At 37.0% G+C, this 13,998-nt stretch overlaps 1 protein-coding gene across 1 annotated transcript in view; it reads right to left on the minus strand.

Moving 5' to 3' along the window:
• TAF3 (TATA-box binding protein associated factor 3) overlaps window positions 1-13,998 on the minus strand; it is a 168,546-nt gene that overhangs the window by 5,023 nt on the left and 149,525 nt on the right. Inside the window, exon 5 of the mRNA XM_054593871.1 lies at window positions 489-744. Within this exon, the coding sequence (XP_054449846.1) occupies window positions 489-744 (256 nt within the window). The remainder of the gene's footprint in view (window positions 1-488; window positions 745-13,998) is intronic.

Raw genomic sequence — 13,998 nt, forward strand, 5'->3', positions numbered from 1 at the left:
GTGGTCTGAAAGTTCATTTCCATTTACTCTGCATCTCTGGTATATTCTGGACCTTAGCCAATGAAATATTACAATTGGCACTGTTACTTAAGAACAGCAGCTGGCTCATAAGATCTGTGTATATTATGTAAATTATACTCTTAAGTGAATAATTCTATTGCTTGATCAAGATATTCAATGTGAGATTTAAATATCACTATTCCTCTCTATATTTATACATTGATATTGTTGTATATATGTATATAATCATGTTCTAAAACAATATAAAGAAAAACAATGTTTTGACATTATTTATGGAGCCTATGCGAACACTGAAATACAATACTTTCCAGCCAAAAGCATGAAAATACCTTTCCAGTCATAAAGAATTGCTTCTGAAATTCAATGATACAAATGACACTGCATTTTAATTGAAAACATTTTCATGATAAAAGAGTAAGCTCTTAAGTCGCTTTAAAAAAAAACACCTCAAAATGCACGTGGCATACCACATAGGTGCTGACCGTCTCCGTCACCACACTCCGCACAGGGGCTTTTGAACTTCCGGCTCCAGAGATGGCGGGGGACGGAGATGGCATCAAAGCAGGGGATGCGGCGGACTGCGCGAGGAGTGGCAAAGGCACTGGAGCGGGGGTGACATGCACAGGTACAGTGGCTGGGGCTGGCACTGGCGGGGGGGTCTTGGGTCTGTTTAGAGAAGGAGCTGGCTTAGCCTCGGGGGCTGGAACCACTTTGCTGATGACACTGTCAACAAAAGAGAGAAAAGGAAAAGTCAAACGGGACAGTTGAATCAAACTAAATTTTTAACACAGTATCACAAGGTAACTTTCTTCTAGTAGGAAAATACTTTTTGGAAGAGCTCAGAGATAGTTACAGGCCTGAGTACAAGGCCCATCACCCATTCACCTCTCAACTTATTCAGTTACGGTTAGCGAGAAATAAGTAGCAGGAGTGACGTGTGGTTGCAGGGAAACAGCAGCTCCAGCTCCTTTCCTAGTGATGTTACCACTAATAATGAGAGCCGTGCAGTGACGATCTGCCTCTTCATTAACAATACTTTATTCATAGAACTCATGCAGTGAAAGGGGTCAGGATATCTGAGTTCAAATTCTAGATCTGCCACAGGCCAGCTATGTGACCCTGGGTAAGTCATTTAAAGACACGATTTATTGTTACAAGAAGTTAGATATTATACTAGGTACTTTATATATCTATATCTATATCTAGAGATCTATAGATAGATTCTAGATATAGATATAGATTGATTCTAGATATAGATATATAGAGATCTATAGATATATCTATCGCAATCATTTCATCTAGTCTTAACACCAACTTCAAAGAAGTTATAGTAATTCTATTTTATAGATGAGAAAACAGGGTTAAAGAAAGAAGGGAAGTGGGTAAATGTGTGGCAGGCTTTGAACCACGGTCCTTTGATTACACCTCTTTCTTCTGCCCTTTTTTTTTTAAACACGTTTCTTTAGCTGAAAACAATTATATATCACTTCAAGCACAGAGAAGAGAATGCAACAGCCAGCTTGCGTAAGAGAGAGAACAGACATTAGCGCTCTGCCGTATTCGCTCCAGGCCTCCCTCCTTAACCTCCCCCAGGAGTAGCCCCTCTCCTCAGGCTGGCAGGTCTGTTCTTAGAATTTTTGTTCTTTGTACTTTTTCTGCCTTTGTGGGTACCCATAAGCCATATATAATATACAGTACTATTGCTTTATGTGTTTTAACTACATAAACAATATCACACTATATTCCTTGTAACTAACTTTTCACTTAGTTTTTCTTTTGAGATGTAATTGACATGTAACTTTTTATAAGTGTGAGGTGTACACTATGGTGGTTCGATACATCTGTATATTGTAATACGACGACTACAGTGGCGTTAGTTAACACCTTTATCATGTCACAAGATTGTTATTTCTTTCTGTGTTCAGAACAATTAAGATCAAGTCTTAGCAACTTTGAAGTTTATAATATAGTAATGTTGAATATAATCATTATGCTGTGCATCAGATCTCCAGAATTTATTTGTGTACTACTAAAACTACCCACTTAGTGTTAGGTCTCTGGATTTATCCATGTTGATACACATGATCTATATTATTTATTGTACTTGTTAAATTGTATTCCATGGTATGGATAAGTCAAGGGGTTTTTGCCCATTGTCCAATTGAGTGCAGGACATAGTGCCTTGTAATGTTACGTGTTAATTGTAAATATGTTCAAGAATTTCCCAAGGCTATATTTCAGAAATAAAGTTACTGAGTCACATTGTATGCACATTTTCACCTTTACTAGGCATGCCAAGCCGCTCTCTAAAACAGCTGCCCCAACTTACCTCTTTCTACAGACTCACACTTAATTATCTAGGCCTTGCTTTTCTGATCTATAAAGTGGAAATAAATAGAGCTGCCTCTGAGGGTTCTTCTAGTGAGAATCTGAATATAAAGAAACATGTCAAAAACTATGCACAAATGTAAAATGCTAGCACTAGCACTACACTCACGGCTATTGCTCGTGACAATCCCTGGCATCATCATCACCAGTCTGCACAGTTACAGTTTCTCAAACCACCACCACCACTAAAAACCATGATTTTTTGCTATTTGGATCAGAAGTTTAGAAAACATTAATTATTTAAAAAAAAATGCCATCATTATGTAAGCAGATATCTAATGCTGTCTAATTGCTCTCCAGTTATTTCATGCAAGTATGTGATCATCTTCCTAACTTGAATATACCCAAAGACCTGTTTGTGCAGTAGACACGTAACAAATGGTGAATATTCATTGAACACGTCCTAAGTACCCAACTGTTCTAAACACTTGAAAACCAACTGCATACCAGACACTGTGCTCAATGTTTACTCGTCTTTTCTCACTTGATCCTCATAACAAACAAATGAGGTATAAGCACTGTCATTACCTTCCTTTTGTGGCCGAAGAACTCCAGGCACGGAGAGATTAGGTCCACACTACTGTGTGGCAGAGCCAATACTTAAACCCAGGCAGTCTGATTTCAGAACCTGTATTCTTAACAATTATACTACACTGACTCGTGATGTTTACTGAATGAGTTTTGCCTTACATATAAATATAAGATAGGAGTTCAAAGTTATTTCTATGGCATATATATCCATAAAGTAAGCACTCTCTATTTTTATAGCTAGGCTAAAAGTTTAAGAAACACCATTTGTGGAGGCAGTTTAAATAATAGTTTAAACCATAGTAGTTTAAAACATGGGTGCTGAAAACAAAAGTAAAGAAAAAGCAAGAACTCAGAGAAGTAAGTAGAACTTGGAATTTTTTTTTTGCCTGAGGGCATTTGCACAGGAGGTTAATCTAATCTCCGGTTTTGATAGAGAGGACAGGTTTCAAAGCTCAGGGCCTGTCAAAGTGTAAAGGCTAATAGCACTCCTCCCTGTGTTAAGGACTCCCAATGGGCTACACCAATGAGGTAATGATGAATCAAAACCTCATAAATCCTCAGCTCTGGCGGGCTAGGACACTATCTGAAGTCGTTTGGACTAGTAATGTGCCCAAGTATCCAGCACAAATCCCAAGAAGTAGTAACTTAAAACCTGGACCTCATACTATTAATACAGATACTTATTTAAGAAAAAAAGCAGCATAAAATCAAAGATATTCAAACATACAAGAAGGCAAGGCAGCCTCAGGGAGACATAGGAAAAATAACAGACAAAATAAAGGGACACATAAAGACCATAGATACTAAACTATCAACTACAAAACCACTCTACTTACAATGTTTAAAAAAGGCAATGATTGAAATTATCAGCCCATAATAGGAGGTTATAAAGAGACACTTAGTAGATGTGAAAAAAAAAGACCTCATAGAAATGAGAAATGTAGTATATGAAATGTAAAACTCAACAGATGGGAGAATTAGAAACTGAATAGTAAGACGGAGGAAATTATCTAGAACTTAGCCTTGAGAGGCAAAGAGAATACAACTAAAAGTCTAATTAGGCCCTGGCTAATGTGGCTCAATGGACTGAGTGCCGGCCTGCAAACCAAAGGGTCACTGGTTGGGTTCCCAGTCGGGGCACATGCCTGGGTTGGGTCCCGGTGGGGAGCATGTAAGAGGCAACCACACACAGATGTTTCTCTCCCTCTTTCTCCTTCCCTTCCCTCTCTCTAAAAACAAATGAATAACCTCTTTTAAAAAAAGTTTAATTAGTGCACGCTTAATCATAATTCTAGAGAGAAAGGGGCAAAGGCAAGATATTAACAAAAATATCCAAGACTTCTACAGAAGTGATACAAGATGCCAATCTACATTAAGATGCCTAACAAATCCCAGGCAAGATAAACAAAAAGTTTCTATACCCCAGACACATCAGAATGAAACTATAAAACATCACAAAGAGAAAAGTACTCTAAAGTAGCCAGAGGGAGGAGGGGAAGAACAATTACTTTAAAAAAGAAGAAATAGATTACAGTTGACTTCTCAACAGCAATGATAAATGTATAAAACAGTGGAATAACATCTTCAGTGTGCAGAAGAAAAATAAATTTTGTCTCTGAAAACATCTTTCAAGAATAAGAATGAAATAAAGATATTTTCAGGCAAGCAAAACCTGATGATTTGCCACCACTGGACTCTTACTAAAAGATATGCTAAAGTAGCAACTCTCAGTATCTTTTTATACTTTTACATTCTTAAAAATTACTGGGAAACCCAAAGAACATTTATGTGCATTTTATCTGTGAATATTTACCATATTAAAAATTGAAACAGAAATTAAAAAGTTATCTAATAATTCACTTAAAATTAGCACTAATAAACCCATTACATGTTAACAGATAGCATTATTTTTTAATGAAAAGTATGTTTTTCAAGACAAAACTATTTTGGGAGAAGACTGACCACTGTTTTGTATTTTTACAAATCTCTTTAATGTAAGCCTATGTTGCTGGAGGAGGGAGGAGCATTTTAATGGCCTTTTTAGATAATTGTATAAATTCCTCTTTGATACTGCACCAAAATGCAACAAGTGGCAGTTTCTTTCATTTTTTCCCCCCTAAGGTCTATTTTATTCTCATGGAGGGGAAGGGAGAGAAACACTGATCACTTGCCTCCCACACGTACCCGCCCAGGGCTCTAACGCGCAAGCTGGGCATGTGCCCTGATCAGGAATCGGACTGGTGATCTTTCGGTTATGGGAGGAAGCTCTGACTGAGCCACATCACCCAGGGCAACAAGTGGTAGTTTCTTAAAAGGTAGCTGCAATGTACAATCTGAAACCATATCAATAAGCTTTTCATATTGTTACATTAAAATGCATTGATATGTCTAGCACTTTGAATAATTTTTTTTCTTACCACTGCATGATTTTTTAATATCACGTATCAGTCATTTTGAATGTTGGTTGATTGAAGTATGCAGAACTTTCAAACATTCGCACATTTTATTGTATTTAAAAAATCACAGTTGTTGGTGTTACCATCCATCTCATCAAGATTTTCTTAATGTATTGAGGTGCTGTCAAACATGTAATGCTGTTTTCTAAAATTCTAATTTTTACTTAAAAGCTTAAATTGTATACTTTATAACAAAAACTCTCGGTATTTTCTTTGAAATAAAAGGTTTACTGTGTTCATTTTCGAGAAAATGTTGGCCAAATATCCAAGTCTAAATAACCATTGTTTTGTCAGTTGCTCCTTCAAGTAAAAATGGTATGTGAGACAAGCAGCTGGTTCAGTTTGCAACTTAATCACACAAGTGCTTGTCTTCAAAACAACTCTCATATGTTAGTATGAAGTGAAAGTGTTTTATGAGTACTTCCTATTGCATTACTTTCCACTTCATCACACAAATTATTAAAAGAAGTGTACCTTCCAAAGCCCATGCACCACACTTTGAGCACCTCTGTTCTAAAGAAAGCACTTTAGGACAAGGAAGGTGATCCCATCAGAAGGTGTGAGATGCAACAAAGAATGGTAAAGACGTCAGCCAGGTTAAACAGACACTGACTAGAGCAGTGGCCCCCAACCTTGTTGGCATTCGCCCACCTGCTGTGGGTGGAGGGAGGTGCGGGCGACAGGAGGCGGAGCTCAGGTGAGCTTTGCCAGCCCTGTGCCTAACAGGAAGTGGGCCTGTGCCTGTCTGCGGCCCGAGGGCTGGGGAGCCCTGGACTAGAGTAAAAACAGTAACAATATGCCATGGAATTATAAAGAAAAAAAAAAAAAGGATAAAATATATAGGTATAATATATAAACCGGGGGGGGGGGGATAAATTGAGCTAAAGTATTCTAGTGTCCTTCTATTATTTGGTAGGAGGTATAAAGGTATTCAATTTAAATGTGGTAATTTCTAGGGTAACAATGTACAAATTAGAAATACAGTAGATGTATAACTTCTAAAGCAGCATGGAGAAACCTAGAATAATAAAAAATAACCAATCTGATTAAAAAAAAGGGAGAGAAAAAGCATAAGCAGTAAAACAAAGAGAAAAACCTAAATAAGGTTTTAACTCAAAATATCAATAATTATATCATGTAAATGGTCTCAATGACTTGGATGTCAGATGGGGTAAAACAATAAAACCGAAATCTATGCTACTTATGAGACTAATCTAGCAAGAAAAAGGAAGAAAGATGCTAGGAAGAGGGATGCAAGGACACAAACAGTCATACCGTCACACAGATTTTAAGGCAAGGGCTATCAGTGATGACGAAGGTTACTTCATAATGATAAAAGGTTACAGCGTGCCAGGAAGATAAAACAAGTTAAAATTTCAATGCCCTTAAGAATACAGTCTCAAAACATAGAAAGCAAAATTGACAGAGCTAGAAGAATAGACAAATCCACAAGTATAATCAGATTCTAGCATATCTATCTCTCTGTAACTGACTAAGTAAGCCGTTATAAAAACCAATAAAAATATAGTTTGAACAAAATTAACAAAAATAAAACTGACCCAACAGACATTTTTCAAACCCTATTTAACAAACACAGAATACTTAGTCACTGTTAAAGACTGACAGCTATCAGGGGAGGGAATGCGGGGGGAACTGGATGAAACAAAGCGAAGGGATGAGCCACAGAACAGGCAGGCCTAACTCACAGACCGGACAACAGTGTGCAGACGGCCAGAGGGACAGAGGTGTGGGGGATGGGTGGATGTAGGCAAAGTGGGGAAAAGGGGGACATCTGTAATTGTGTCAACAATAAAAATAAAGACATTAAAAAAAAGGAATATGTTTAAAAAAGTTGACCAAACAAATTCCATGAGGCTGAAGGATAATTGTTGTACACATATTTGCTGCCCCTGCTATATTGGTAGTTCCCCAAAGGCATGGAAAGTCTTTATTTCTGTATCCTCAGCATCTAACATGGTAACTGGCATTTAGTAAGCACTTCATAAATCTGAACATATTTAATTTTACTACTCAAAAAAATAATGAAAGCTGGTTTGAAAGTAGTGATTTCTAGATGAAATACTTAATGATTTAGTAATTTCCTAAATGAAATGATACATCATTTATCTAGCCAATAAAAATCACAGGAACAAATTGCATATTAATATGCATTATGACATGGGGAAAAATAGGATAAAGGACAGATGAGGCAAATATGGGACATCAGTGAAAAGAGAACAGAAGAGGGAAAACAAGAGGCAATGAAGAAATTACAGATTTAGGTTAGGAGTCAGGGAAAACTGAGGCATTTTCAGTTCTAGGCTCACAGACCTGATTGCAGGGAGGAAGGAGGAAAAAACAAAAGGACATAAAGCAGGGAATAGGTTTGTTTTCTAGTCTGACTAGAGGCAGAAATAAGCCTGCACACCTAAGGTATCACATAAGAGGTCACTGGAGAAAAACAACACTTTTTAATCTTTTTCTAAAAAAGATTTTATTTACTTTTAGAGAGAGGGAAAGGGAGGGAGAAAGAAAGGGAGCTAAGCATTAGTGTGTGGTTGCCTATCGCATGCCCCCTACTGGGGACCTGGACCACAACCGAGGCATGTGCCCAGACTGGGAATTGAACCAGTGACCCTTTGGTACACAGACAGGCACTCAGTCCACTGAGCCACACCAGCCACGGCCAACATTTTTTATCTTATATCTACTCACTGAATTGATTGATGGGACTTAGACAATTACTTGCAAAAAATTTGTTCCTTTTATCACTTTATTCAACATTACTATTTGTTAGTATTCTAGTGGAAAATGTTGGAATAGCTGAACCTATTATCTAAAATGATTTGTAGATACTCATGTTGGAATAGCTGAACCTATTATCTAAAATGATTTGTAGATACTCATGTGCTCTAATATACAATGATTGTATGAGACTGAGAATTAGCTCTGAGTTGTACGACAGTGTCATTAATCTGGAAAACAAGAAAACTCAAAATACAGCTATACCACAAATCATAAATTCTAGAGTGATTAAAAGTTTGGTAAAAGAAGGATTGTCAGAAACTACTATGAACAATTATATGCCAAGAAATTTGAAAACCTTGAAGAAATGGACAAATTTCTAGAAAAGTATAATCTTCCAACACCGAAGGAGGAAGAAACAGAAAGCTTGAACAGACCGATAACAGGTGGGGAAATTGAAGCAGTAATCAAGAGACTCCTGGCACACAAAAGCCCAGGGCCGGATGGTTTCAAAGGAGAATTTTACAAAACATTTAAGGAAGAACTAACCCCATTCCTTCTCAGACTATTCCAAAAAATCCAAGAGGAGGGAAGACTCCCAGACTCTTTCTATGAGGCCAGCATCACCCTAATCCCAAAACCAGATAAAGACCCTACAAAGAAAGAAAACTACAGGCCAATTTCGCTGATGAACCTAGATGCTAATATCCTCAACAAAATATTGGCAAACCGCATCCAGCAATACATTAAAAAGATTATCCATCATGATCAAGTGGGATTCATCCCAGGGATGCAGGGATGGTTCAATATACGCAAGTCAATAAACGTAATACATCACATAGATAAAAGAAAAGACAAAAACCACATGATCATCTCGATAGACGCAGAAAAAGCATTCGATAAGGTATAGCACCCATTTATGATCAAAACACTCAGCAAAATGGGAATAAATGGGGCATTCCTCAACGTAATAAAGGCCATATATGAAAAACCTACAGCCAACATCGTACTCAATGGGCAAAAACTAAAAGCTTTCCCACTAAGATCGGGAACATGACAAGGATGCTGGCTTTCACGGCTTCTTTTCAACATCGTATTGGAGGTCCTAGCCACAGCGGTCAGACAAGAAAAAGAAATAAAAGGCATCCAAATAGGAAAGGAGGAAGTAAAGCTATCATTGTTTGCAGATGACATGACAGTGTACATAGAAAACCCTGTAGATTCTACCAAAAAACTCCTCAACCTAATATGTGAATGTGGCATAACAACAGCAGGATACAAAGTCAATATTCAGAAATCAAAGGCATTTTTGTACACCAGCAACGAAATAGAAGAAGAAATCAGAAAAAAAATACCATTCAATATAGCAACAAGAAAAATAAAGTACCTAGGAATAAATTTAACCAAAGAGGTAAAAGACCTGTATGCAGAAAACTATACAACATTGAAGAAAGAAATTAAGGAGGACACAAATAAATGGAAGCATATACTATGCTCATGGATTGGAAGAATTAATATCATCAAAATGTCCATAGTACCCAAAGCAATTTATAGATTCAACGTAATCCCTATTAAGATACCAATGACATACTTCACAGAAATAGAATAGACATTTCAAAAATTTATATGGAACCATAAACGACCCCGGATAGTTGCAGCAATTTTGAGAAAGAAAAACTAAGTAGGAGGGATCACAGTACCGGACATCAAACTCTACTACAAAGCCACTATACTCAAAACAATCTGGTACTGGCACAAGAACAGACCCATAGACCAGTGGAACAGAATAGAAAGCCCAGAAATAAGCCCAGGTCTATATGGGCATCTAATATTTGACAAAGGGGGCAGAAGCATAAAATGGAGCAATAATAGCCCCTTCAACAAATGATGTTGGGAGAGCTGGACGGCTACATGCAAAAAATTGAACTTGGATCATCAGCTGACACCATACACAAAAATAAACTCAAGATGGATAAAAGACTTAAATATAAGTCGCAACACCATAAAAGTCCTAGAGGAGAACATTGGCAGGAAACTCTCAGATATCCCACGCAGCAATTTTTTCACTGATATGTCTCCTAAAGCAAGGGACATAAAGGAAAGAATAAACAAGTGGGACCTCATCAAAATAAGAAGCTTCTGCATGGCTAAAGAAGACATCAGCAAAATGAAAAGGGAGCCAACTGTATGGGAAAATATATTCACTAATGATATATCAGATAGCGCTTTGATCTGCAAGATATATAAAGTACTCACTCGACTCCACTCCAAGAAGACAAACGATCCAATCAAAAAATGGGCAAAGGACCTGGGCAGACACTTTTCCAAGGAGGAGATACAGAGGGCCCAGAGGCATTTGAAAGGATGCTCAGCATCACTAGCCATCAGAGAAATGCAGATCAAAACCACCATGAGGTACCACCTCACACCGGTCAGAATGGCCATCATAAACAGATCCACAAACAACAGGTGCTGGAGAGGCTGTGGAGAAAAGGGAACCCTAGTCCACTGTTGGTGGGAATGCAGACTGGTGCAGCCACTGTGGAAAGCAGTGTGGAACTTCTTCAAAAAGCTGAAAATGGAACTGCTTTTTGATCCAGTGATTCCCCTGCTGGGACTATACCCTAAGAATCCCAAAACACCAATTCAAAAGAACCTATGCACCCCAATGTTCATAGCAGCACAATTGACAATAGCCAAGTGTTGGAAGCAACCTAAATGCCCATCAGTAGATGACTGGATCAAAAAACTATGGTACATTACACAATGGAATACTACGCAGCAGGAAGAAAAAAAGAACTACTAAACTTCGTGACAGCATGGATGGAACTCGAGAGCATTATGCTAAGCGAAATAAGCCAGGCGGCAAAAGACAAATACCATATGATCTCTCCTATAAGTGGAACCTAACCAACAAAACAAAGATGCAAGGAAAATAAGACCAGCAACACTGAAAGGAAAAGAAACCAACAAAGACAAGAGGGAATGAGGGGGGGGGCGGGAATGAAGGGAATGGGAAAGTCAAGGAACATATAGCAAGGACTCATGGACAAAACAAAAGGGGAAGAGTTGAGGGAGGGAGTGAGGGGGCAAGGGAAAGTGGTGGGGGGTAGGCAGAGACAAATGTATTTGAAAAAAAATAAGTTAAAAAAGAAAGTTTGGTAAAAGAAAACATAAGACCATAAAAATAGCCCCAAAAATAAGAATATGTTTTTAACCTTGGGGTAAAGAAAGATTTTCTAAGCATCTCACCAAAAGTAGAAACCATAAAGGGAAACACTGCATTGATTGTGCAAAATCTTTAAAATATCGTAAGCAAAGTTAATAGGGGAAAGGCAAAAAAAAAAAAAAAGAAAATTATGTGCAACATACATGATAGTGGGTTCAATCCTTATTATATCATGATTTCTTTCAAATCAAAAACAAAAAGACTAACATTTGCAATAAAACCTGAGTAAAGGACACACACAGTTGACACAGAATATAAAACCACAAACATTCAATAGACAGGAAAAAAACTGTTCAATGTTCATGATAACCAAAGACATAAACATGAAAACTACAAGAAAATACCTCTTTCTGGTGAAGATTCAAAAGACTGACAACACCTAGTGCTGTCAAGATGGGGGCAGGGGCGGGGTGTTTGGTCTAGAATTTTTGAATTGTGACCAAAACCTTAGAAATGTCCAAGTCTTGACGAGCAATTCCATGTCTGGAAATCTATCCTGAGGAAACAGACAGCTACATGAAGATACGGGGTAAAGAACATTATTTGCAGTATTGTTTATAATTGCAAAAACCCAAACAACTAGAATGACTAAAATTAAAAATGCCCCTAAATAGGGGAATTAGTTAAATAAGTTATAATGAAAACACATGCTGCCATTTGAAGAGATGATACACACACATGATACATTTGCCCAAAACAGGTTATGGTTGCCTGGGTAGCTCAGTTTGTTAAGAGTGCCATCCTGATACTCCAAGCCTGTAAATTCAATCCCCAGTCAGGGCAAATACAACAATCAATCAATGAACATATAACTAAGTGGAACAGCAAATCAATGTCTCTATCTCTAAAATCAATAAATAAAAATTTTTTAAATACACCAAAATGTCTAGAAATTGGCTCTATATGGTGAGACTATAGATTTTTTTTCTTTTGGTTTATCTATAAATAACAAAAAATGAACAAATTAAAAAGGCTTGTCACAATATACACATCTAAAGTGGTCCTGGGAATTTTTAAACAATGGTTTGAGTTTACACTTATAATTTGTTCATTTTTCTGTATGTACATATGTTATACTTGAATAGGACCACAGTCTCTATGTAAACTTGGGGGATGAAAGTCCCAAGCTAAATAAAACCTGATCAATTAGTGTATCTAAACTGAGTGTATCATCAAAACAGAGATCAATAAGGGTCAAGTGAGGAGAATACCATGAAACTATGCTACTTTTGTACATGATTAAAATAATAATTTGAACAGCCTTTAATTATTAAGGTTGGTTCAGAATGTTGGATCTTTTCGAAGACATATCATGTCCACGGTTGCACTGTACCCCAATTATGTGCATCACTGTCTTTGTCAGCCACATCAGGCAGTACATTTCTTAGAAGTAAAGTGTGTGCCTTATTGGTCTTTAAAATACTTGCAGTACTAAACAGTGTCTTAACACATATTCATCAACTTGAATAAGCTTAATGCCTAATATTCTATAAAAGTATTTTACTTTTAGGTATTTTTGTCTGTTTAAAATGTTTTAAAATAGGCCAATTTCTCCTATTCTTTCCTTCCTGCCTACCATGTTCCACACTACTTACTTTAGGAATTCCAAGACCACTGAGCTTTTTCTTTACTAGCATTGATTCTAATTCCTCATCCATCTGATTCTCAGATCAAGAATAATTACTACACCAATGCAAGGGACAAGCACATCATGAAGGTTTCATCCTAAATACTGTCTGGAAATGCTTTTAGATGGTTTTAAGCTATACTGGACACATAATGAATATTATTTGCCTTACCTGACTCTTTTCCAATCCCCTTTCATTTTCTTTCTGTTTTTCTTAGATTTCTCCCTCACTTAAAAGGCCTGCGAATGGTGCCCATGAGAATGGGTTAGCATTAGCAACATAGCCAATGGATATAAACAGACTGTTGACTCATTTTATGAGGCAGAAGATGAAAGCTCAGAAATAAGTACTTGTATTGCATGTATCTTATTTTTCAATTTAGAGAAAAGACATTTGGATGAAAATAACTCAATAAAAATAATCATTCCAAAATGCCTAATATTCTCCAATTCCATTAAATTACTCCTTTAAAAGTATATATTTGTCATTCAAATTTTCTGAGTAGCAAAAGGACAAACATTAAAGTGAGTACTCAGTGTTGATGAGACAAAACATGTCCTAATTTTCTGTTTCCCAGAGATTAGACTAGTATTATGGAGGCACTAAAGTGACTTGTTTTTCCAACTCCTTTGAATTTCATGAGAAAATTCACTAGAGTTTGAAAGTTACTGATTTTAGCTGCTAAGTAACTTCTGTGGTAAGTGAATACACAGTTTTATGAACAATCCTTTTATTATCTTTACAATTTTGAATATTACACAAAAATATATAAACAGTAAAACATAATTCCTTATAACTTATGAGTAAACTAAAAGTAAGTTTGGATTCCTACTGGCCTTCCTTGCCAAGCTTTATTGTCGCATACTTCTAAACAGTGATTTGCTTGTCCATATTTTCCTACCTGAAGTATCACTTTTTCCTTCCTATTTAATTGCACAGTGAGTTCTCCTCCAGCGCTTTCTATTGAAGAAGCAAGGTCTTGCAGAGTAACCAACACCGC

The sequence above is a fragment of the Pteronotus mesoamericanus genome, unplaced genomic scaffold (assembly GCF_021234165.1).
Source record: "Pteronotus mesoamericanus isolate MK-2021 breed Mesoamerican mustached bat unplaced genomic scaffold, CSHL_Meso_final contig_130, whole genome shotgun sequence".
In the NCBI taxonomy this organism is placed as follows: Eukaryota; Metazoa; Chordata; class Mammalia; order Chiroptera; family Mormoopidae; genus Pteronotus; species Pteronotus mesoamericanus.